This window comes from Pseudorasbora parva, chromosome 21, assembly GCF_024679245.1.
Source record: "Pseudorasbora parva isolate DD20220531a chromosome 21, ASM2467924v1, whole genome shotgun sequence".
Classification (NCBI taxonomy): domain Eukaryota; kingdom Metazoa; phylum Chordata; class Actinopteri; order Cypriniformes; family Gobionidae; genus Pseudorasbora; species Pseudorasbora parva.
Genome location: NC_090192.1, coordinates 39229132 through 39256737, shown reverse-complemented (window position 1 = coordinate 39256737; position 27606 = coordinate 39229132). Strand labels below are relative to the sequence as shown.

Here is a 27606-nt window from a genome sequence, read left to right as displayed (position 1 = left end):
GTTCAGACTGACTTTTATTTTTTGTACTTTTAGAAAATGTATTACTTGTAGAAATTAAACATTAACAGTTATTTTGCTCAATGACAGTTGCTTTCCAGAACATCAGCAGTGATCCCTGCTACAACTATGAGTCTCTGGATCGTCCCTGGAGAGCCAACAATGAAAGTGGAGATAACATTTGTGATGCATCTTTCTCCTGGAATGGCTGGTACCGGCTCTTCTACAATGGAATGAACATCCGGATGTCAGAGACCTGTGTTAGTTCATTCAGCTGTAACACACAGATCAACCTGTGGCTCAATGGTCCTCACCCTCAGATAGAGCATGGAGTGGTGATCAGGGAGGTCTGTGGAGGGACTCATTGGGGAGGTTGCTGTTATTACAAGTCAAACCCCATCAGAGTGAAAGCGTGCCCAGGCAATTACTATGTCTATGAACTTGTGAATCCACAAACCTACTGTTCAGGATACTGCACAGGTAATGTGGTCTTCTCATTTCTCAAGCCTTTCAAACTTTTCAAAATGATTTCTCTCATGACATCGATTTCCTTCTTTTTAGATGTCAGCACTATTTCACAGGCGGTTTCCACTGTGCGTCCAGATAAATTTACTGGGTCCACCATCAACTTGAGTAAGTTGTTAATAATATATGAAAGAATATATAAATATTATTACAAATGATCTCAGTAGAAACATTTGTTAACACTTTACAATACGGGTGCATTAATATGCATTAATTCACGCTCACTGATAACATAAGTTAATGTATGACTCATGAAGAACTAAATAATTTATTAATGGTTGTACATCAGCAACTAATGGACATTCTATATGATTAATAGATTAAGTATTATATGAATTGCTTTTAATTAAATATGACATTAATTCCCTAATAACATATTATATTAATAATGTAAATTAATGTGTTAATTACCACAAGGGGTCAAAGGCATGCATTTCAACTTCAAGTTGTCTGCTTTAATTAATCATAGCTAATTATTTATAAAGGTTTCATTATGTTATGACTTTACTTATTGTGGCACATGACTATTAACTAATTCAAAATTAATTCAAAACTCATAACCCCAATGACATTTACTTACTACAATTAGTTAATAGTGATGTGCCTCAATAAGTAAAGTCATAACATAATAAACCTTTGTAAATCATTAATTAAAGCAAACTGGAAATTTAAATGCAAGGCTTTGACCTGTTATGGTAATTAACATTTAGTTAATATAAGTTATTAGGGAATAAATACAATATGACACATTTAACTAATGACAATTTAATGATTACTTAATCTATTTATCATATAGTATCTTCATTAGTTGCTGATGCAGTTAATAAATTATTTAGATTTTAATGAATCATACATGAACTCATGATTATCTGTGCATTAGTTAAGTAAGCTTATTATACGGTTACTTACGACACCTCAAGACATCGATCTGATGATATATTTAAAGGTATTTGTCCGGGTTTTGAACTTAAATTGCTATTTGTGAGTAGGACTATTTCTTCCACGTCTCATCCAATGGCTCTTTTGCTATTTCCAAAAGGCTTGAGCAGTTGATAGCATTCTACTGCAGTTATTAATGAAGTTATTAGAGAGAGAGCGACAGACACACACACACACACACACACACACACACACACACACACACACACACACACACACACACACACACACACACACACACAAACACACACACACACACACACACACACACACACACACACACACACACACACACAGAGAGAGAGCTTGTGTTATTTAGGCTGCCTCTGTGCGTCTATAAACAGTGCTGTTATTACCTCACTAGTGAAAAAAATGTCATGTGTATCCTTTAATTTGCTACATTATATAGGCTAACTGATAAAATTGTCCGTCATGTTGTTTTTTTAGTCCTGTAATTTCCGTTATTACAGCTAAGTGATATGGAACTGTAACTCGGTCAAGAGATCTGATTGAGACTACGTTTGCTGTGCGGTTCCCAGAAAATAATTGCACACCTCAGAACGTTCATCAGCCAATCAGATTCAAGCATTCAACGGTCCCGTAGTATACCGTAATTCCTCAAATAAAGACAAGGGCCTTTATTTACCTGAACTGCCGATGGGAACCGGCTTTTATTTGAAGCAGGCTTTTATTAGGGGCAGACCTGTATTTCTAATTTCATCTGTTTGAAATACGTAAACCGTTTTCAATTTAAAGTGATCGTTCCAGTGGACAAATATCATTGATTAATAAGCATTTTTTGTAATTCCGGCGAATCTAGCCAAGCCTGACGTCTCATCACACCGGCCCCCAGTTTGCACATACAAATGAGGTGCTTATATTTACTGAATGAGCCTACAAAAGCAGAAATAAGGCATTTTAAATAAAGATCCAGGTTTAAGCAAATAAATAAATAAATCACGACATTAAAGTTTAGTGAAATTAGGAAATATTTAAGAGATCGTTAATTTAGTGTATATTTTGTTCTCATGTCACAAGTAATAATATCAAGCCAAGGTTTACTGAATTTTACACGATTCTCTTGTAGTGTGGTTTTTAGTGAAATGTACTAAAATAAATATCATCACCTGTGCACGTTAGCCCACTTCTTCTCGACACGTTGGTTTATAGAACAATTACTCCGAATCGCACTCTGTCGTTTTAAAGAATAGCACAACGGCGAGCGTGTCAAGTATAAACACCTCGTCCGTTTGGGGAGGAGCGCGCGCAGTCAGCGGAGACTCGCGCAGCGGAGACAGGCGAAAGTATAAATAAGGCTTGAGACGGGGCTGCACGGAGCTGATCTTCGGGGCTTGGGTGCGACCCCCGTAAGACATAAAAGAGACGAGAGGCTAATATTAGGTGCGTCTTAATCAGCTCCCTATTTCAGTAGTCAGGGCACTGATCAGGACATACCGGTAAGTCAATGGGCTGATCCCTGATCAGTGCCCTGACCACTGACGGAGCAGATTGAGGCGCACGCATTGTGAAGATCAATATTTGTTGCCTGCCTGACATGGCATTTTCACAGACGTCGCATCTCTCATAGACTACAGTAGCCTATTTAAAATGGCACATGCATCCGTTATATTCTCAATTTCATTTACAAAGCAATCCCTGTAAAGTTTTTAGGTTAACTATAGAAGAGACCAGGATTAGTGTGTGTCGGACTGGCATGACTCTCATCGGGGCGCGTTAAATTAACTGCATTTAGGAGATTATCCACTCATTTTCCCCCGACTTTTATTTGAGACTGCCATTTATTTGTTCTGTTAATTGACTACAGGGTTTTATTTGAGGAAATATGGTAAACATGAAATAAAGGGGGGGTGAAATGCTGTTTGATGCATACTGAGCTTTTTACACTGTTAAAGACTTGGATTCCCATCCGAAACATAGACAAAGTTTCAAAAAATTAAGTTGGACGCTTGATTTCTGTGTCAAAAATACTCCTCCCGTGTTTCCCAAGTTTCTGAGAGTTTTTTTCGAGTATGGGTCAGCTTGACGTTAATAGAGCGGAAGGTCCTTGTATGGGCCGTTCGGGCTCTTCTCCCAGAAGGGTGCGCGTGCAGGCGACCAGAGCGAGAGCAAATGCACGGTGCCCATAAACACTGCTCTCACTGCTGTCTCAGGACTTCACCAAATCAACAACGTCACCAAAGAAGTGTTTTTGTGATGGAGCAGTGACGATAAAGGTTCACGATCGTGCTTTGGAAGCAGGTGGTGAGTAAAACTGCTTCAAATGTCTGTGTTGTTGGCTATCGTCGCGTGAGTAAACAACACGATTGTATAGTTAATTTTTCAATGGAGCATGCGATGTAACTTATGGCATGTGTTTAAATACATTTATTTAGCTGACCACTATAGGTGTCTGTTTGTTTATTGTAAAACCACCCAAACATAAACCTAGGTGACGTTCACACAAAGCACATTCAAATGCACTACTCCATTGTTTTTCTATGTAACACTATAACACAGTCTGACGTGCAAAACCGTTTTGCTTGCTACTGCTAAGGTTTAGTCGCATACAATAGTCCATAAACCGAATCATGTCCTCACAATCCACAAGTAAACAAACGCAAATGTTGACAAGCCACTAAGTACAGTCCATACCACAGAGACGGACGTCCTGATGTTGTTGCTTCTCCTGTTCAATTTATTTCTGCCTCCGGATCTGATTCTGGATCATATTTGTATTAGTTGAATCTGATTGATAGCCATGGTTTATTCGGGTAACGTTTTCTTTTCCACGCTTGACGATGTCAGCTTTCAGAAGCTCTCGTGCAGTAGCTGCGCGCTCGTGATTCTTTAGCTCCGCCCACACAATACGCATCGTGATTCTTTAGCTCTGCCCACACAATACGCCTTGTGATTCTTTAGCTCCGCCCACACAATACACCTTGTGATTCTTTAGCTCCGTCCACACGATACACCTTGTGATTCTTTAGCTCCGCCCACACAATACGCCTTGTGATTCTTTAGCTCCGCCCACACAATACGCCTTGTGATTCTTTAGCTCCGTCCACACAATACGCCTTGTGATTCTTTAGCTCCGCCCACACAATACGCCTTGTGATTCTTTAGCTCCGCCCACACAATACGCCTTGTGATTCTTTAGCTCCGTCCACACGATACACCTTGTGATTCTTTAGCTCCGCCCACAAGATACGCCTCGTGATTCTTTAGCTCCGCCCACACGATGCGCCTTGTGATTCTTTAGCTCCGCCCACAAGATACGCCTCCAGGCGCTAGTTTTTTTCTGGAAAGACTCAGTACAGCCCATATTTCTTTTATAAATATAATAAAAGTAAAGACTTTTCGGGGATATGAAGGATGCAATACTGGAGTGTTTCACCCCGTTTAATGTATATTAGTGCACCCCTATTGTAAAGAGTTCAGATTCAGATTTGCACTGATGTTCCTCATTGAATTATAACTTGTCTATTTTACTCTCATCATCTCTCACTAACAGATTATGACCCGTGCAATAAATACAACATACTCAACAACTACTGGAGAAGCACACTCAATTACTGGGCTATGTATGGATCTATATCTGATCATGATGACACTCGTGTAGAATGGGCTGGCTGGTATCGACTCTTCATTAATGGATCAAGTGCTCAGATGCCTGAGTGGTGTATTTCTTACATGTCATGTGGAGGTTATAGTTCTCTGTATCTTGGTGGCTCTCATCCTCGGCTAAAAGATGGAGTTGTTACTCGTAAAATTTACGGCTCCCAAAATGATAAGTGCAGTCGCTACAGATCCAACCCAATCCAAGTCAAAGCTTGTCCTGGAAACTATTATGTCTACAAATTTACCAGGCCAGCTCTTTCAATCCCAGCTCCTGTATATTGTGCAGGTACATTAATTTATCTTTATATTTGACATGTTTTTCATGAATTATATTGATTTATATTCAAATTGTTAAACGTATACTCAATTAAACATATATTTAATCTGCAGTATATAATGTTCTCTTTATTCTTTTTTTTTCACAATAGTATCTTTCTCCACCCCAAGGGTCGACCCCTGCCACAACTATACCCTTCTGAATGATCCTTGGAGGGCCACTGACAATCATAACACAGGCATGTGTGATTATAATGTGAACTGGAAGGGCTGGTACAGGCTGATCTACAATAGTCAAAATGCTCAGATGCCAGAATCATGTGTTGATCAAGGCATGTGTGGCACTTATCAACCACTGTGGCTCCACAGCCCACACCCACGGCTGAAAGATGGAGTAGTCACCCGTCAGGTCTGTGTCTCCTCATGGAAAGGCTGTTGTACTTACAAATCCCACCCTATAAGAGTCAAAGCCTGTCCAGGAAATTACTATGTTTATGAGTTTGTCAAGCCAATGTTTTGTGCCGCTTACTGTACAGGTGAACATTTACTCATTTTCACTCAAGTAATTTATTTTTCAGGATTTTTTGTGTGAAAGTTATTAATGTTGAAATTAAATGTTTCTAATACCAGAAGCCTCAAATCAGTTCATCTCAGTGTCTACAACAACAGAGATTATCTCATCCACTGAATCCATTACTCCAACAATCACAGCCACTGGTAAATATTGTCTTCCCTCATGAGCATCTCTTTGTATTTACAGGTCCTTCTAATTTTTTTTGCATATTGTGATAAAGTTCATTATTTTCCATAATGTAATTGTGGTGTGGCAAGCAGCAGGGCGGGGGGCCGCGAGAGCGGGCCGGTGACGAGTGGTAATGAGTACCAGCTGCGTGACACACCGGTCTCGTCTTGCGGCCAAGGGACGGGAGCATAAAAGGAGGAGTGAAGGCAGCAGAAGACGAGAGAGGACCAGGCTCTCGCGGTCCCCCGTCCCCCTGCTTGCCACACCACAGTAATGATACAAATTAAACTTTCATATATTTTAGATTCATTACACACCACCAGAAATATTTCAGGTCTTTTATTGTTTTAATACTGATGATTTTGGCATACAGCTCATGAAAATCAAAAATTCCTATCTCAAAAAATTAGCAAATAATCTTCAAATAATTATGTTCAGTTCTGCACTCAATACTTGGTGGGGAATCCTTTTGCAGAAATGACTGCTTCAATGCGGCGTGGCGTTATGAGGTGAGGTGGTGGCTGAGATGTTATGGAGGCCCAGGATGCTTCGATAGCGGCCTTAAGCTCATCCAGAGTGTTGGGTCTCGCGTCTCTCAACTTTCTCTTCACAATATCCCACAGATTCTCTATGGGGTTCATGTCAGGAGAGTTGGCAGGCCAATTGAGCACAGTTATACCATGGTCAGTAAACCATTTACCAGAGGTTTTGGCACTGTGAGCAGGTGCCAGATCATGCTGAAAAACCAAATCTTCATCTCCATAAAGCTTTTCAGCAGATGGAAGCATGAAGTGCTCCAAAATCTCCTGATAGCGAGCTGCATTGACCCTGCCCTCGATAAAACACAGTGGACCAACACCAGCAGCTGACATGGCACCCCAGACCATCACTGACTGTGGGTTCTTGACACTGGACTTCAGGCATTTTGGCATTTCCTTCTCCCCAGTCTTCCTTCAGACTCTGGCACCTTGATTTCTGAATGACATGCAAAATTAGCTTTCATCCGAAAAAAGTTCTTTGGACCACTGAGCAACAGTCCAGTGCATGCTTTTCTGTAGCCCAAAAGTGTCTTGACCTGGGGAAGGCGGCGCCTGTAGCCCATTTCCTGCACACGCCTGTGCACGGAGGCTCTGGATGTTTCTACTCCAGACTCAGTCCACTGCTTCCGCAGGTCCCCCAAGGTCTGGAATCGGTCCTTCTCCACAATCTTCCTCAGGGTCCGCTCACCTCTTCTCGTTGTGCAGCGTTTTTTGCCACACTTTTTCCTTCCCACTGAGGTGCCTTAATACAGCACTCTGGGAACAGCCTATTCGTTCAGAAATTTCTTTCTGTGTCTTACCCTCTTGCTTGAGGGTGTCAATGATGGCCTTCTGGACAGCAGTCGGGTCGGCAGTCTTACCCATGATTGCGGTTTTGAGTAATGAACCAGGCTGGGAGTTTTTAAAAGCCTCAGGAATCTTTTGCAGGTGTTTAGAGTTAATTAGTTGATTCAGATGATTAGGTTAATAGCTCATTTAGAGAACGTTTTCATGATAGGCTAATTTTTTGAGATAGGAATTTTGGGTTTTCATGAGCTGTTTGCCAAAATCATCAGGATTAAAACAATAAAAGACCTGAAATATTTCAGTTGGTGTGCAATGAATCTAAAATGTATGAAAGTTTAATTTGTATCATTACATTATGGAAAATAATGAACTTGATCACAATATGCTATTTTTTTTAGAAGGACCTGTATATAAAACATGTTCTCTTGAAATCTTCCTATTCATAGCATTACATGAATTCATACTGCATGTACACAGATGTCAAATAAATAATTAAGAGTGTGATATGATAGCCTTTTAAATACATACATTTTATAGTCTATTGTTATTCTCTGCCTCAATATCACTTTGTGAGATTTTGGGACCACCTGGCTATTTTTGACAGACACCAGTTACAAAATTCATGAAAAATTAACTAATGACTAAAAAAAATCCATGCAATAAACCATAAAATCAAAAGTAGTGATATAAGGAACAAGATGGCCAGCAGCCATATCACCCTGTAGCCCAAGACTGGTTTCCCATTGAAGCTAAGCAGGACTGAGCCTGGTCAGTACCTGGATGGGAGACCAACTGGGAAAACTAGGAACTGCTGGTAGAGGTGTTAGTGAGGCCAGCAGGGGGCACTCACCCTGTAGTCTGTGGGGCTCCTTACACCCCAGTATAGAAATGGGGACACTGTACTGTCAAAGAGCACCGTCCTTCGGATGAGACGTTAAACTGAGGTCCTGACTCTCTGTGGTTATTTAAAATCACATGACACTTCTCGTAAAGAGTAGGGGTGTAACCCCGGTGTCTTGGCCGAATTCCCTCCATTGGCCCTTACCAGTCACGGCCTCCTAATAATCCCCATCCACTGAATAGGCTCTATCACACTCTCTTCTCTCCATCTATCGCTGGTCTGTGGTGAGCGCACTGGCGCCGTTGTACTGTGGCTGCCGTCACATCATCCAAGTGGATGCTGCACACAGGTGGTGGTTGAGGAGAGACCCCTGACATGAATGTAAAACGCTTTGGGTGTATAGTAGTACATATGAAAGCGCTATATAAATGCCTCATTCATTCATTCATTCATTCATTCGAAATATATTTGCAGATTTGATTTAACTAATGTTTTTAACTAGGGAGTGAGTGTCTGTAACATACCGCTCTGAGACATAGGCTGAGGATCCAAGTGCAGTATTAATTGAAGGGTAAACCACAATCATAGTCAAACACAAGAAAAAAGTCATACACAGGAAAGCAGTCCGAAAAGGCAACCAAGACAGAAGAGACAGGCAAAAGAGTAATCAACGAAACAGGGAAGCAATCCAAGACCAAGAGTCATGAAACCAGGGAAACGCTCAGAAATGCAGTGTTACACAAAAGACTTCACATTGAATGACACAGTGAACATGGTATCAATAGGCAGAGGGAATAATGTAAGGAGACACAGGTGTAAACAGTGAGTGCTAATGAGTCAGGGCAAAGCATTATGGGTAATGTAGTCTTTGATTGAGTGACAGTCCGGGGTGGAGTGCCCTCTGGTGGTAATCAGGGGCACTCTCACTGGTGAATCGTGACAGAGTCAGTTCTAAAATAAAGACTTTTTTTTTTAATTGAAAGGCCAAACTAAATCTGATTTTCATTCAACAGTCTGTGCCCACCTCTTGGAAATCATGTTTTAAAAGCATTCTTCTCAAAGTCAAGTTGCAAGTAATAATAGTGCTCAATTACAAAGAGACTCAAGTTTGGCTATTTTCACAATTTAGATTTGTCAGATCTAAATAAGAGATGTTCTGAAAACTCGAGACAAACCATCTTCAGCTTTGAACTTAAAATACAAGGAAACAGGAAGCTTAAGTAAAAAGAGCACTGTGGAGAAAACTAAATCATAGTACAACCCCTACAATAAAATATATAATTATTCCTTCGTTCAGTCATTTCTAATGTTTCAATGACAACAGCTCCCCTGTTGGCCCCTGCTACAACTACAATGTTCTGGATGATCCATGGAGAGCCACCAACAATCAACATTCCTCTGAAATAATCTGAAATAATGTGTGTGCAGCTGACACTGCGGTCAGCTGGAATGGCTGGTACCGTCTCTTCATTCAGGGTCAGAGCGTTCAGATGCCAGACACACCAATCAATCAATCAACTTTATTTATATAGCGCTTTTACAATCACAATTGTGTCAAAGCAGCTTCACAGTGTCAAACAGGATAATATTGTGACAAAATTAGATTTGGCTGTACAGTCGTACTGGAGAAAACAGTGATGTTATCAGCTTATTTTAATTTATCATATAGCGACAATGTTGGCAGATCAGTATTATAGTTTATAGAATTAAATAAGACCTAATTCATACATTTTATTTGTATAATAAGTTGAATAACTTTAATCATATACATGTGTTGATCAGTTTAGTTGTGGCACTCATGCTCCACTGTGGCTGAAAGGAGGACATCCAACAGTTGAGGATGGAGCGGTCACTCGAGACGACTGTGTTGTTTTTATGTATTTTTTTATTTTATTTATTATGTATAATTTATTTATTTCAGATTCAAGCAACATAGACACTACCACTACTACTGTCATGCCAGAGACAACCATAACCAAATCTACAACACTAGAGACTACAACAGCAGGATCTACAACAGAATCTACAACAGCAGAATCTACAACACTAGAAACTACAACAGCAGAATCTACAACAGGTGAATCTACAACACTAGAAACTACAACAGCAGAATCTACAACAGCTGAATCTACAACACAAGAAACTACAACAGCAGAATCTACAACAGGTGAATCTACAACACTAGAAACTACAACAGCAGAATCTACAACAGGTGAATCTACAACACAAGAAACTACAACAGCAGAATCTACAACACTAGAAAATACAACAGCAGAATCTACAACAGCTGAATCTACAACAGCTGAATCTACAACAGCAGAATCTACAACAGCAGAATCTACAACAACTGAATCTACAACAGCAGAATCTACAACAGCAGAATCTACAACACTAGAAACTACAACAGCAGAATCTACAACAGCTGAATCTACAACACAAGAAACTACAACAGCAGAAACTACAACACTAGAAACTACAACAGCAGAATCTACAACAGCTGAATCTACAACAGCAGAATCTACAACAGCTGAATCTACAACAGCAGAATCTACAACAGAAGATTCTACAACAGCTGAATCTACAACAGCTGAATCTACAACAGCAGAATCTACAACAGCTGAATCTACAACAGCAGAATCTACAACAGCAGAATCTACAACAGCAGAAGCTACAACAGCAGAATCTACAACAGCTGAATCTACAACAGCAGAATCTACAACATTAGAATCTACAACAGCAGAATCTACAACAGCTGAATCTACAACAGCAGAAACTACAACAGCAGAAGCTACAACAGCAGAATCTACAACAGCAGAATCTACAACAGCAGAATCTACAACAGCAGAATCTACAACAGCAGAATCTACAACAGCAGAATCTACAACAGCTGAATCTACAACAGCTGAAACTACAACAGCAGAATCTACAACAGCAGAATCTACAACAGCAGAATCTACAACAGCTGAATCTACAACAGCAGAATCTACAACAGCAGAATCTACAACAGCTGAATCTACAACAGCAGAAGCTACAACAGCTGAAACTACAACAGCAGAATCTACAACAGAATCTACAACAGCTGAAACTACAACAGCAGGATCTGCAACAGCTGAAACTACAACAGCAGAATCTGCAACAGCTGAATCTACAACAGCTGAATCTACAACTGAATCTACAACAGCAGAAACTACAACACTAGAAACTACAACAGCAGAATCTACAACAGTAGAAACTACAACAGCAGAATCTACAACAGCAGGATCTACAACAGCGGAATCTACAACACTAGAAACTACAACAGCAGGATCTACAACACTAGAAACTACAACAGCACAATCTACAACACTAGAAACTACAACAGCAGAATCTACAACAGCAGAATCTACAACACTAGAAACTACAACAGCAGAATCTACAACACTAGAAACTACAACAGCAGGATCTACAACAGCAGAATCTACAACACTAGAAACTACAACAGGAGAATCTACAACAGCAGGATCTACAACAGCAGAATCTACAACAGCAGAATCTACAACAGCAGATTCTACAACAGAAACTACAACAGTTGAATCTACAACAGCAGAATCTACAACAGAATCTACGACACTAGAAACTACAAAAGCAGAATCTACAACAGCTGAATCTACAACAGCTGAATCTACGACACTAGAAACTACAAAAGCAGAATCTACAACAGCTGAATCTACAACAGCAGAATCTACAACACTAGAAACTACAACAGCAGAATCTACAACAGAATTTACAACAGCAGAATCTACAACAGCAGAATCTACAACAGCAGAATCTACAACACTAGAAACTACAACAGCAGGATCTACAACTGAATCTACAACACTAGAAACTACAACAGCAGGATCTACAACTGAATCTACTACAGCAGAATCTACAACACTAGAAACTACAACAGCAGAATCTACAACAGGTGATTCTACGACTGAATCTACAACAACAGAATCTACAACAGCAGAATCTACAACAGCTGAATCTACAACAGCTGAATCTACAACAGAATCTACAACAGCAGAATCTACAACAGCAGAATCTACAACAGAATCTACAACAGCTGAATCTACAACAGCAGAATCTACAACACTAGAAACTACAACAGCAGAATCTACAACACTAGAAACTACAACAGCACAATCTACAACACTAGAAACTACAACAGCAGAATCTACAACAGAATTTACAACAGCAGAATCTACAACAGCAGAATCTACAACAGCAGAATCTACAACACTAGAAACTACAACAGCAGGATCTACAACTGAATCTACAACACTAGAAACTACAACAGCAGAATCTACAACAGGTGATTCTACGACTGAATCTACAACAGCAGAATCTACAACAGCTGAATCTACAACAGCAGAATCTACAACAGCTGAATCTACAACTGAATCTACAACAGCAGAAATTACAACCATGGACGCTACGACTGGTAATAATGTGTTTTGTTACAATCCATAAGATTATTGTTTAGCATGAGCAAAATCTAATCTAAGTCATTTGTTTGTGATGCATGTAAGTAATTTAAAAGAATTTATAAACTTTATTATATTAAGGTGTTTCAGCCATAGGCACAAGGTCAAAGGTAATCACAGCCATGCTGATATACGGCCACAGAGCTGTGTCATATGCATTTCATTATGAAGAGAATACAAATATTATGATGTTGACAGGAAATGTACGTTGCACACCATCATCTTGCAGTGAACAGGAAATCTGTCGTGTGGTAGATGGGGAGTATGGCTGCCATCCTCGTCCACATGGTGACTGCTATGCTTCTGGAGATCGCCACTATATCTCCTTTGATAGAACCTACTTTGACTTTCAAGGCACATGTCGATATGTGCTGGCCACAGTATGTAATGATACTCGTGGACTTCCACACTTCAAGGTGGAAGCAAGAAATAAAGCATGGAATGGATCGTATGTGTTGACTGTTGAAGTATTTGTCAATGTCTCTGGGCACCTTGTGCACATGTCAAAGGACTTGAATAGTTACTCCGCTGTTAAGGTGAGCAAGTCCCACTCACTGTAATTTGCCATTGAATATATGTGATATGAAAATGTTTGTTGTAATTATTGATATGATTGTTTTGTATAAACAAGTGCTATTTTCTTCAATTAGGTTGATGGCGAGATCAGAAACCTCCCTGTCTATCTTGACTCTGGTAGGGTATCTGTCTACTCCACAGGACAGTTTATATATGTATCGACTGACTTTGGTTTCAGTGTCAGTTATGGTGGATCCTGGGAGGTACACATTGCTGTGCCAGCCAACTACAGTGGAGTTACATGTGGCATCTGTGGCAACTTTAACGGCCATAGGGAGGATGACTTCCTCACTCCTTCAGGTGCTCTGGCACCTTCAGCAGTTCAGTTTGGTGCAGAATGGATAGTTGAGGATGACTTGACATGCAATAATGAGCATGGGGATGGTTCTGGCCATTGCCACAATGAGAGCTCAACTCGGATCTCACAAGCCTTGTGTGAGATCATCAGAGACAGTCAGGGTCCCTTTAGCTTTTGCCATGCTTCTGTACATCCACAGGCCTATTTTGACAACTGTGTGTTCGATGTATGCATTTATGGGAACCGTAATGATGTCTTGTGTCGCTCTGTCCAATCCTATGTGAGTGCTTGTCAATCTGTCAATGCCGTGGTCTACCCCTGGAGAGAACTTGCATCCTGTGGTAAGGGACTGGAGGTTGAGGATGATAAATTTAAAAAGACCAGTGCAATTAAACTACATTTTTATTTTACTTATTCAGGTGTTTATTATATAAGGTGTTCTCATTTAATATCAAATATTTAATATTGTGTACATATTATTAATAGCATTTATGTTTGTTCTTGCATTTCCAGTAATGAACTGCTCATCAAACAGTCATTATGAGGCATGTGGCACAGACTGTGGTCACACATGCGCCAGCAGCATCGATGCTAGTTGTGAACACACATGCTCCGAAGGTTGTTTCTGTGATGCGGGATTTGTGAGGAGTGGAGGACTCTGTGTACAAGTGGAACAATGTGGCTGCCTGTATGATGGATTCTACTATCATGTGAGGATTAAAACATTATGCTTTTATGTCTTTTATTAAGCCTTATTATATTTGCCATTAGAAAAAGGGAAGCATAGCCATAGTATATTATGGCAAAAGTGTTGCCACAGTTACTTTGAAAACGTAATCTGATTACTGATTGCTCCTTTCAAAAGTAACTTAGTTACTTTACAGATTACTTGATTTTAAAAGTAACTAAGATTACAAGTTACTTTATTAGTTACATTCAGCAAATACAAACAACACCCCTGCTGCCTCAACACAGAAATGACGACCGTTTTTGACAACACTCACTTTACTGGAAGTGCATTTTTAACAGTAACGTCAACAATGTATCTCTTGACATTTTAAGTTGAAATGAAAAAAATATTTCTTGAAAATATATTCTCCCCCAGATGCAAGAAGGTCTTAGTATTTTTTTACTAAGGAAAATGACTAATAATAACTCACAGTGACTTTGATAAATTACTTTAATCTGATTACTGGTTTGGAAATAGAAAACCGTTAGATTACTCGTTACTGGAAAAAATTGTCAGATTAGAGTATCGCGTTACTGGAATCACTGGACAACATACATCATCTCAAACAATCTGGTGGTGCCACGGTACAAAGATGATATCATCATAGTACTCCGATATATGCCATATATTTACATATTGCATTTACATGGGTCTTCTAAAGAACACATGGTGATACCATGTTTTTTGTATGTAAAAATACTCACTGATGTTATGTTACAGAAATGTAAAGTTTGTTGTCATTGTTGATTTTGCAGATTGGTGAACAGTTCTGGGATTCAACCTGTTCCCAACACTGTCAGTGTTTTGCTCCGAATGATCTGCGCTGCACTGCATCTTTCTGCCCAGCGGCCATGGAGTGTGCGGTCAGAAATGGACGTCGAGACTGCTACAGTCCAATGTCCACGTGCACAGTCTGGGGCGACCCCCACTACATCACCTTTGATGGGGCCGTGGCCCACTTTCAGGTATGAACTGGTAAACTGCTATGTTTAGATTAACATGCACAAATCAGAATTAATTATTTTTAATAATCCAGGGGAATATGCTGACAAGGCAAGTACACAATAATATAAACAATACTGAACAAAGAACTGAGGGGAACCAAGGTAATGCTAATGCCGGCCACACACTTTTTTAAGCCCGATTTTGGGCCCGAATTGCACTCCCCAATGATGGGGGGTGGTGTTACATCAAAAAAAATTCAAAACCATCCTCAATTTTGCTGTGTAATTACGATTGTTTTACTGATCGTGTTAGAACCTCCCCAATCCCTAAATGTTTGACATTTACAATTCTTGATCAGCCTGCCTCCGGCAGGTTACCTGCATAGTCAATGGGAGTGAGCAAAAAGCTTTTATAGCTGAAACATGTCAGCCACAAACTTGTCAGGAAAGCTTGCACAGCAAATGTATACACTACTTCTAAAATATCTAGAATATCTAGGGGCGGCAGTGGCTCAGTGGTTCATGTAGATTGTCTACAAACCAGAAGGTTGGTGGTTCAATCCCCGGTTCCACCTGACCAAGTGTCGAAGTGTCCTTGAGCAAGACACCTAACCCCAGCTGCTCCCGACGAGCTGGATGTCGCCTTACATAGCTGACATCGCTGTCGGTGTATGAATGGGTGAATGTGAGGCAAAAATGTAAAGCGCTATATAAATGCAGTCCATTTATCTTATGCGCCAAGATTTATCCCCTATTTTCTTTTTCTCCTTTTTTAACCACCTTCCGTTTTCAACTTACAAAGAAAAGTTCAAAAGTTCACCAGTTCAAAAAACACCAATGGCAATTATCGTGCCAGTTACGCTTTTTCCGTACGTTGCATACGGAAGGCGTTCTGCCTGAAGCTAGATATTTTACTTTATAACTTGTGTCCCACTTAACAGTCAAGTTTTTTTTCAAACACCAATTTGTCAACAAATTTGACTGCAAACGTATTTAATAAATATATGAAGATTATTTGATTTATAAATGTATGCAATGGTTTTGGAAGATATTTCTTTGAAGGAAGTCACGGTAATAACAAAAGTCTTTATGTACTATCAATCCTACCAGGGAACGTGTTCATATGAGATTGCCCAGACCTGCGGTAATGTTACAGACAGTAATCTGCAGTTCCGTGTGGTGGCCACCAACAGGCACCGGGGGAACATGGTGGTGTCATTTGTGTCTGCAGTGGATGTTTGGTTGTCTCACCATGGACAACAGACAAACATCACTATTGGGCAGAACAGGAAAGTTAAAGTAAGTTACACTTCAAATAACATCAATATAAATAATCTTCTGTTACTTTCTATCTTTTCTAATGTTGAAATTTTACAATTTCCTCTCCAGGTAAATGGAAATGCTGTTGACACACCAGCTTATCAAATCAGTGATCTTGTAGAGGTACATGAGGAGCAGGGATTTGTCATTCTGAATGCTTTCAATGAATTAAATGTCCATTTTGATGGGCATAGCAGCCTTATAGTCAGAGTGAGCGAGAGATTCTATGGATCTCTATGTGGAATGTGTGGAAATTTCAATGGTAATCCTGCGGATGACAAAGCTCTACCCAGTGGAAGACTAGCATCTGATGACATTTCCTTTGGCCAGAGCTGGAAATCAGACACCAGCATTCCAGGGTAAGAACCATGAGACTTTAGGACAGTTGTTTTTACCTCAAAATGTGTCTCTGGTTTGTTTTGATAGTGTGGTAGTGCAGGGGAAAGTGTTTGGGGAGTTCTTGCAGCACAAACAGTAGGACATGACACTATCAAACGCAAGGCCATTGGTTTGATTCCAAGGGAATACATGAACTGATAAAATCTATATATTGAAAGCAATGCAAGTCTATTTGGATACATCTGTCAGGCAAATCAGAAAAGTAAATGGAATGAAACTGTATAAATCGATTGATTATTGACTATAAGAGACCTTTCTGTATGGGTTTTGCATGTTTTCCTTGTGTCAGGGTGGGGTTTGCATGGCACGCAGGTAAGGCTTATTGGATGCACTACATTTCCAATAGAGCAAGTGTAAGTGTCCCAGTCACTAAGGTTTCACACGCTAGTGCACTCTCAGGCTACATCTACAATAATCTGGACACAGAGTTTTCATTTAAAAACCTAATTTCAAAGCATTTTCCAAAAGTTACTCATCCCCACTGAAACATCAAAAATTTGTGGGAATCAAATATTCATGCCTTTTATCTATTTTCTATCCCTGAACCTAAAACTATAAAAGCAAGCTGATTTAGAAAAAATAATTAATAAATGAAAGTTCTCATTTGTCAACTTTCAATATTAAATCGAAAAATTAATGAATGCAATGTACAAAGACCATATAAGCATATAACTGACCAGAAGTTTCCTTGTATTCTTCAGCTGTGGTGTCAGAGACCAGACGGGTAATGCTGATGAGTGTCCATCGAGGCAGAAGTATTCTGATCTCTGTAGTATCATCACCAACACAACTGGCCCATTCCAGAACTGTCATCTTCATGTTGACCCTGCACCTTACAACTACTCTTGTGTGTATGATCTGTGTCTCTACACACGTGCAAATGGCATGCTATGTTCAGCTGTTGAGGCCTATGAGACAGCTTGTGCCATCTTGGGGATACAGATCCCAGAATGGCGCTCAGGTCTGCGGTGTGGTAAGTCGAAATCATATGTCAGCACAGAATATTTTGTGATTTTGTCACCAGTGCTACTAAAGATGTAGGTAGCTGAAGTAACCTGGACGTTAACCTTTAGAGAAAAAGGCAATTAAGCACCAGTTGTCTATTTTGGACTTGACCACAAACCAGGGTAAACATCTCTTTGTGTTGTATTTCATCCATCTGTTCTTTTCCTCTTAGAGCCGAGAGATCGCTGTTCTAAGCTCAACTGCTCTGAGGATGAATGGTGTGGGAAGAAAAATGGTGTTTACGGCTGTTTATGTAACGATGACCATCCCAGATCACAAAATGACTCTTTTGGTTGGTATCATTCAACTAAAAAAATATTAAATATTATTTTTTCGGTTATAAATTGCCTTTTTCATTTTTTTTATACTTCTGACAGGCTTTTGTCTCTTTCTCTCCCTCAGATTTCTCCGAAATCTGTGAAAGCAGCGCTGGCTCCATATCTGTGTCTCGCTGTCAGCTCTTTGAGGCTGGTTTTCCAGCTGATGTCTTACACCTCAATGATCCGCGCTGCAAAGGAACGGTCCGGAATGGCAGAGTGGAATTCCATTATGATAATGCTGAACACATCTGTGGTACAAATCTTGCGGTAGGTTTACCTATGTATAATCAAATACATCATCCAAATATTTGTAGATCCTGATTGAACCAAGCCAGCTTGATCTGACCACTTGGGGAATCTCCATTACCCCTTCCCACCAGTACAACCCAGGTGCTAGTATAGAGCTAGTGCTATTGCCAGTTCAGAGTTGTTTTGACTTAGCCTGGCTCCGCTCTCCTACGTACTTCCACTCAATTTTCATTTTCCTTCAGTACTTCGTCTGGGACTGCGGTGTATTCTTAGTTTTTCTCCAAACAAATTTTTACCGGTCCAATCAGCGAACAGAGGGAGTGGCTGAGAACGATGACGTTGATGTCATGCGCTAGTTTGAGTTGTAGTTCAGTAATGGCGGTGGAGAAAGATGCGAGCGAAACCATTCATTCCGTTGTGGCACCGCCAAACAGGGTGAATTCGGGAAAAGTTTGATTTTCCAGTACGCTCCACTCCGTTAGTGGTGAAGGTGTTGGCTGAAGCCATATTCGGACGGTAATTGTTTCTCGTGGGGTCGGAAGGTATTGCCATCATTTAAAAGTTACAGCGACTAGTCAGTTATTTTATTGCCACCCATTTCCCACCATCCGCTTAAAAATCCTGGGCCGAGTTACCTAACGTTACTGCTTTTGACAAACACAAGGTCGTGTGGTGATGTAATAGCTGTCCGAATCCACATCTCTGAGTTTTCAAGAATATATCACTTATAAATTCACTGTTTATAATCCTTTTTGACCACTGCAGAGCACCGTACGGTTGCACTTTGCTGTTATTTAGATGCATTTCTAGACTTGTATTTCTTTAAAATGCTGGCAAGTATTTACAAGAGCAATATATTTCATCACCGCTCAAACAAATTAAAATAAAAGCACATAAACATTTGAATTGTTCCAATATTTATTGCAGTATTTATTTTGACAAGCATATGACATTTTACAGCATACAATCATGTTTCGGACCACGTGAGTGGTGCGTTCCTGATCACAAAACTCTCCTGTCCACCGTGAATAAATCACAAACCGAATGCACAAGTTTTAGGTTTTATCACTGAGGTGCACATTTATTTTTACGGATTTTCATGTGAGAAACAGGCGAAGGGTGCATGACATACGTCACGACCAAACGTTAGCGATTGGTTATGGCAGATCTAGAGTGGCTCAGGGAAGATCCAATAGTTTTAAACTTTGATAGAGAACACGCCTTCGTGGAAGTAAACGCTTGTCAATGGAGAGTGGCCAGACTCTCTGTACAAATGAGATGTACGGGAGTCTGGTAAGACCAGACTAGGTTCAACTGACTAGCCTTCTAAGAACCGGTTTGCCTTTTCTTGGCCACCACAGAGCCAGGTCTTGCGTCATCATATACATCTTTCCCATCAACGCTAGGGTGACACCAGGCTTGTTTGAGTTGCATTGCGTAGACCAATCGGTGTATGACATCAAAGTACGGCATGAGTGATTCAAAAGTTTACGGATAATTTTTTTTGCCTTCTGTCATTCGTTCATCATCTTTATTCATCATTAACTTTATTTTTTGTGACGCATTATTTTGTTGCGCTTCTGTTACGATAAGTAGACATCCACTCTTGCATTGCGTGTGTCAGGTCGCTAGTAGGTCAGCTAGTGAGAGGCTGATGACTGCTAGAGAATGTGATGGTTACTGTTTAGCGTCCTTGTTAGTGCACCTGCCTCGCATGCCAGTGCTCAGGGTTCAAAACCGACTCGGAGCAGTTAGGATTGGAGAGTAAACTTTGGAGGTGGAGCAATGAAGAAATGGGTGTGTTTGTTTGGGTGGATTTCAAATAACCACAACGTTCAGAAAAGACTTAGAAATATTGCTCACCCCACCTTTAAGAAACACTTTTCCTGGTTCAGAGCTGGTCCTTTGGATGTCAAAAGACAAATAACTGATTTGAAACTAGGCTCTGGCTCTAAATCAGCACTCAAACCGCCTTGTGGAAAAGCGTTATATTAGACTTTGAGATGTCTGTACGCAGGTCTATAAGGGTACTGAATCTTTAACAACCAAGAGAAGGTCCCAAAAAGACTTCTCAAAGTCTCAGAGAGATTCAGTTGGGAAGGGTTGCAAAACCTTAAGCCACAAAAGAGACTGGAACTTTTACCCCCATTCTCCACAATTAAGTCAGCCACCATTATTTAAAGGTGCACTATGCAAAATTATTTAATTTGACTGATGCCTCTTTTTCGCACATACATAAACATACAGTTTAGAGTGTTGCTTAAATATTTTTTGCTTTTAATACCTTGAATCCAATTTAAGATAAACTAAAAAATGTTATATTTGTTGTCCACAGGCTAACGGCACCCACTTCATCTATGATAACTTTATTCTGGGGACACCGAGGTCAGGAGGTCTCATCAGCAGAGAGAAAATCCTGAAGCTTTCTTTCAGCTGTGTTTATCCTCAAAGACAAACACTTTCCATGAATGTGGAGATCAACTCACTGGAGAGGTGCAATATTTACTTTATTAAAGGAGTAGTTCACCAAAACACTGAATTTTGTATCAATTCCTAATGTCTTGATTTGTTTCAAGGAACACCTTTCAATGCAGTAAATCCATATGGGGACTTACACGCTTTAAAAGTACAAAAAAGGTCCATATGACTACTGCTGTTTATTTCAAATCTTCAAAATGATTATCTCTTTATGTAAGGAGCTAAAGTTGAAAGAATGGGTGAACTAATCCTTTAAGCAGAAAAATAAATGTATTAACAAAGTAAATATATATGGCAATATTCTTTAAATCAAGAATATATAGTTTACTTCTAAAACTGAATTTTGCACAAAATACAAACGTTTTAACACACATCTATCCATTATTTCATCAGCATTGTGCACAAGACTCTTCCCGCTGGTGAAGGCAGATATCGGGTCCGGATGATTCCATATCAGGATGAGGAGTTTATCCGGCCCTTCACTGGTAGAGTGGATGCAGAGCTCGACCAGGAGATGCATGTGGAAGTTCGTGTTGAGGGGGTCGACAGCCGCCAGTTTGCCCTGGTGATGGACACGTGTTGGGCTACACCTGAGAATGATCCTGATTACAGCCTCCGCTGGGACCTCATCCGTTCAGAGTAAAGCTCTGCTTTTTTCTTTTCTTATTTTAACCTTAGCCTTAAATCAATGTAACATTACTGAATAAATAATATTCATATCACTTTTAGGATTGCGTTACATGCTTTGTTTTTCAGTATTTCAGAACTAAAGCACAAGATTCCATTTGTACATGGAATGCAAATGTGTGATGATTTACAGGAGATCATTCATTAATGAATTTGTCATTAATGATATTCTCAGGTGTCCCAATCCAGATGACAACACAGTGGAGCTGCTGCAGAACGGCGTCTCCACATCCAGCCGTTTCTCCTTCAGGATGTTTATCTTCACTGCAAACTCCACTAAGCTTTACCTGCACTGTGCTGTTCACCTTTGCCTTCGGTCAAGCAATCGCTGCTCAACTGTGAGTTCTGATTTCTTTTCTTCTTCTTTTATAGCTAACAGGTAAAATGGAATGGAACTGATTGTGCCCAGTCAGATTCTGGCACTGATTTTTAATGCCAAATTCTGTTTTTGGCATTATAGCGCCATCTAGAGTTATAGTAGTAAGATACTCTTGTAAACTGGGTAAAAATCTCATCAGATTCTGGTAATCCTTTTTCAATCTTTAGGACTGTGCCTCTGGACACCAGCAGAGAGAGGGCAGGTCTCTGGACTTCCATGACAGTGCTTCCATATCCATGGGTCCTCTGGTGTGGTCTGAACGGAGCTTAGGTAAACATTCAAATTAGTAACCTTAAGGCCATGTGTCCACCAAAGCGTTTTTTCACGCTGCTGGCTGGCGTTTTCAATTGTTTTCAATGAGAGCGCCACGTTTTTAGAACGCCTGGAGCGCAACGAGGCGCTGAGCGAGTATTTCACGTTCAAGCGCTGAGTGCGCAGCCTTTTTAACTGGTTGCCGAGAGTTGAAGAATGTTCAACTTTGAGTAAAACGCAGCGCTCATCCCTGTCACTCTTCACCCAGCTGTCCAATCACAGTGGAGGGGCGGGACAAATACCATACAGACCAACTGCCACATTCTGCGTGTCGTCATCAGATGAAAACAAGCAATAATAACGGAACAAAATGATTTAAAACAAAAGTCAGAGCAAATAATTTACATTGGATCTGCTGTTTTATATAGAATCAATACAGAAACAAACTACCTGTGAAATTAGTAAGACTTCTGTGGATTTTCCGTATCATAACAAGCAAAGAGTCTAAATGGAAGGGAAAAAAAATGCTGCCTGCCAAAACGCTCTCAAGCGCTCACAGCGAAGTGTTTTCAGCAGAGCGCCTTGCGTTTTCTGCTGGCTAAAAACACTTTGGTGGACACACGGCCTAAAGGTCCACTGAAGTGCCTTGATACGCGCTGCATTATTCAATGTGTTGACGTAATTTCCCCTGAAACGGCTCCAGCTGTTAGCAGCTCCTCCCCTTTTTTGAAACAGCCAATAGCATTTCGTTAATAAACAGTTTGACTAGAGCGCAAGAGCGGACCGTCTTTCTTTGTTCGGTAAAGTTTCCTACTACTGTTTACCATCATAATCTCCTCTATATTGCTTTGAAATGCAGCATTCAGTGCAGAATTCAAATGGGTCGATATGTTTGTGGTCAGCGCCGACTCGCGCAATGGATCTGCACTGCGCTCTCGTGTCTGTAGTCTTAATTTAGACCACAGCCGTTGGAGTGTGTGTGCGCTGCTGCGGTGTGTGAATCTAACGTGAAAACAGACTTAATTCGCCTCAAATGAAAGCATATTTACACTGAATCGTTTCCTATCACATATATAGTGTGCTATGTGCCTTTCACCATGTAGAAATGAGTAAATGTGTGTTAACAACTGACCGATTTCAGTCGCAGCTTCAGCAGTGTAGGGGGCGGGATTTAGATTCTAGAGAGTATTTTGATTGGCCAAAATTTGACGAGAAAGTGAAGTCTGCGATGATGTCACCAAAATCTGAGATTTGTTTTAACGGAAGTGAGAGACTGTAAATTTTTAATGATTATATCTCCTAAATGCAAATTTTGTCATAGTTTTGGAACATACCAGCTTATTCATAACTTTAAGGCTAACACAGTCATAGTTAAAGCTAAAAAACTTCTATTTGTATTTCAGTGGACCTTTCATGACTAATTTTCCCTTTTTACTTATGTCACAACTATGTATGATTTAAGCCATATTTATTTGTTTTTCAACTTTACCATGCACTGAACCATGTCTTGTCCTCCTTCACAGACATACAGAGCCCAGGAAAAGTGCAAGTGTCCAGGGCACCAGGGCTGTGTGCTTCCGTCATCATTTTGATGGTTTCACTCCTTAAAACCATCCTCTGATTTGTTCACTGTACAATGGATTAGGAACAACTGACACTAAACTTATAAATTGTTCTGCTTTGACTTTTATTTGTACCTCATAATAATAAACCTATGATAAAGTTCTGTCTAGTATGGTACAAGAATAAATGATTGAATTGTTGCTTTCTTGATTTTTAATATTACTTCAAATATTTAATACATGTTTTAAATACTCAAAATGATTACTTTGGAAAATGCCTTCAGCTAATAACTGTTTCTTACGAGGAAATAACCTGCTTTCCTCAATAAACTTTTTAAAAAATCACCCAGACTGATTATTCCTTCCTGACCAGTGGTGAAAAGATGTGCACCATGTCACACTGTCCGGTGCAGGTGTAGTTTTGTTGATGGTAATTTGGCCTTTTTTCTGAAGAGTGTATTGACCTTGGACAGCTTCACAGGAAATGGATTTTGGTCTAATATTTTTTTTCCACTAAAAAGCCAGGGTTAGTTCACCCAAAAATAAAAAATTAGCCAATGGTTTCCTCACCCTCATTCATCCCAGGAGTATATGACATTCTTCTTTCAGGTGAATAAAATCAGAGTTAAACTAAAGTCCGGGCTAATCCAAGCTTTATAATGGCAGGGATTGCCAAGTCCTTAAAAATGCATCTGTCCGTCAAATAAAGTGTTCCACACGGCTCTGGTGGTTAATGAAGGCTTTCTGAAGCGAATTGATGCGTTTGTGTAAGAAAAATATCGATATTTAAAACTTTATAAAGTAAGGTTTCGGCGCCTCAGAAACGCGGCACTTAACTGTCGTCTATTCCCCGGATGCACATCTTTGGTCACATGTCCTGACCATTGTGACAAAATAGAATAACACTGCCTTGTCACGTCATATCAAACTCAACAAAACAATTGTCTTTTACACCATAATCCAAAGCAGAAGTCACAAATCACTTACTAATGTTTGGTCGGTAAAACAACAACAACAACAACAACAACAACCTCAATATCCAATCTATATTTCTCATTTTCCCTGCCTCCTCTTCTGCTCCTCTCTCATATCCAATCTTCTTCTTCTTCTTTTTTTACTGGCAGTTGACAACTATAGCTGGACTGAAGTGTGGAACAAGAGTTGCCGTTAAGCAATAACATTTTATAATTTTTAAAAGTCCTGTATTCTTTAAAAAATAATATAATTGTAAAGTGTTACCTTAATAATGACAAGGAGGCAGTTTAACAGAGACTTATCTTATTCCGTACATAGTCATATCTATACTGTCTTGTTCCTTGACCTGCCACACATGGATGAGACTTTAGCTGCCTTGTCATGTACAACTAGCCTGACAAGCCAGACCCACATCAAGATGTTTGGTCTGGAAACTCACCATAGACAGGGCTCAATCTGAAGGGCGGGATAAACGGTTGTCTTTCGAACTCCCTCTGCACGCGATAGGATAGCGCTACACCAACCGGAGCAACGACGGTGAAGCAGAGCTCGCTGACTGATTAAACATTCGCCGTATCCGGTCGGCTAAACTCCGAACACATCTTCCCTTTTTAAGAATGACTTCAGTGCCGTTCTTTGTTCTTTTCTCAGAGGAAAGCTTAACTCCAAGTCTTCCGGAGGCGCGGGCAGAGCTGATTCGAAAGACCGCCGCCGTTCGCCAGTTTCTGTGTTTACTAGAAGACTGTGTTACTAGAAGCACGTAAACGCAACTCGGCCGTCGTCATTATGGCCCCGCCTGCCGACTCTATAGCCTACCTACACGATGTGATTGGGCCGTCCAGATTCTGAGGAATACAGCTCAGATAGGAATTGAGAGTTGCTAGACCACACTTGCGGGCAAATTAAATTTGCTGCCGCTAGGGTGTGTCTAGATTGATAACGCGAGTCCTGGCCGATCATTGAACTTGGGGAGGACTTTGGGGGAAAAAAGTCCAACACTGTTCAGGACAAATACAGCAAGAACATGACATTGCCTTGGATGCTGTGCTCAAACGTCTCAGCGAGGCTGGTCTACAAATGACTGAGAAAAAGTGCAATTTCCGCCATTCCTGTCAGTGCTGTCTCATTTCAGAAGGTTGCGTCCTCCGGAGGTCGCATTTGAAGGCTGCATATGCCATAAGGCCGTCTCGTTTCAAAAAAGTGAGTAGGACACTCCAAATGCGACCTTCGAATGCGCCCTTCTTTCACAGAATTTAGAGTGTAAATTCTCTTCATGGCTGGAGAGAACCCACAAATCTTTGCGTCGCCGTTAACAACCGTCTTTTTTTTATATATACGATATGAAAAAAGGGCAACACCACCCGTGTTTAAATGTAAGTATTTTAAGCTTGTATTTTGTTTTTTAAGTTCTATTACCTCCAATAGAGTTAATAGATGAAGTTCTATTAGTTAAACAGGATTACAACTGTTTAGTGCTTTTTAAACGTTTAGAACATCACATTGCTCTCAAGACAAGAAATATTTCATAGTAATTTTCAAGTTATAAATAATTTTCATTCATATAACTGCCGTGAGAGCGCAACGAACGTGTTGTTGGCATAGCAACGTGATACTTCCTGCCTGTGTGTCCTACTAAGGACGTCTCGTTTAATTCTGATTGAGAACATTCTGTATACTGCATCCTACACATTGGCCAAAGATGATTACCTGTTTGGGCCTCATGTTATTTTAGACTAAAATATATATAATTTTAAATTATTATTTAATTCCTATTTTAAAAAACATGAGAAAGAATATTCAAACATGACATTAGAATATAAATATTAAAAATTACAGCCATTTCTTGGGGGGGCAGGTGCTATGGCTAATATAGGGGGAGCTGCAGCAGAGTCTGAGCTGAAGACTCTGAGAACACTGGATACACACGGGTTACAGGGAAGACCTCTCCAAAAAAGTCAATTTATTCCACCTCACATACCTTCCTCAGTTTGTCCGTGTGACTGCTATCGACTTCCTGCAGCTCATCCACCGTGGAGTGGATGTTCTGCGTTGCCGGCTCACACACCTGGTCAGACCTTCGTTGGTTGTCCAGGCTCCGTGGCGATTACACCCTCCGTCCTTGTCCTTGGTACGGGCTTGTCAACCGCAGTGGCAAGTCCCCCCGGTCTGCAGTGGGCTCGTGCAACTTCTCTGTTCCGTCACTCGCTGGTGGTGGTTGGCTGGTCTCTGGCAGTGGTGGAGTGAGGCTGGTAATGCAGTCCTCCTCAGCGGGGGCCGATGGTAAATGGCTAGTGGTTATTTACCAGCACCCACTCTTTACCAGTCGGCCTCTTCCTCGAGGTGCAGGTCTGTTGGGATGAGAGGCATGAAGGAGGTTAGGATCAAGGATGTCATTTCTGGGTACCCATGAACGTTCTTCAGGACCGTAGCCCTCCCAGTCCACCAGATATTCCAGGAGACTACCACAACGTCGGGAGTCCAGGATCTCCTTGACCTCGTATGCCGCGCCGTCCTCCACGTTGAGTGGGAGGGGGGTCTTCTCTTCTACGCCAGGCTCTGTGGAGGGAGAAACAGAAGGGTAGAGAGGTTGGAGGAGTGAAACGTGGAAGTTGGTCCACGAGGTTAAATCCTGAGTTCGGGTGACAGGTGAAGCTGATAGGT

The 27606-nt window shown here is 40.5% G+C and overlaps 2 protein-coding genes across 2 annotated transcripts in view; one reads left to right on the top strand and one right to left on the bottom strand.

Moving 5' to 3' along the window:
• The window catches only part of plaub (plasminogen activator, urokinase b), a 122123-nt gene that overhangs the window by 90039 nt on the left and 4478 nt on the right, over positions 1-27606 (bottom strand). The window lies entirely within an intron of this gene.
• On the top strand, positions 81-27189 carry LOC137055720 (zonadhesin-like). The gene is given in 21 exon segments (XM_067429600.1): positions 81-477; positions 559-630; positions 4973-5365; positions 5508-5891; positions 5986-6072; positions 10185-12728; positions 12970-13301; positions 13422-13986; positions 14159-14355; positions 15131-15340; positions 16430-16618; positions 16709-16998; positions 17740-18011; positions 18216-18335; positions 18446-18630; positions 20948-21105; positions 21484-21729; positions 21953-22115; positions 22324-22426; positions 23932-24039; positions 26966-27189. Coding segments are annotated over 21 exon segments (7239 nt in total).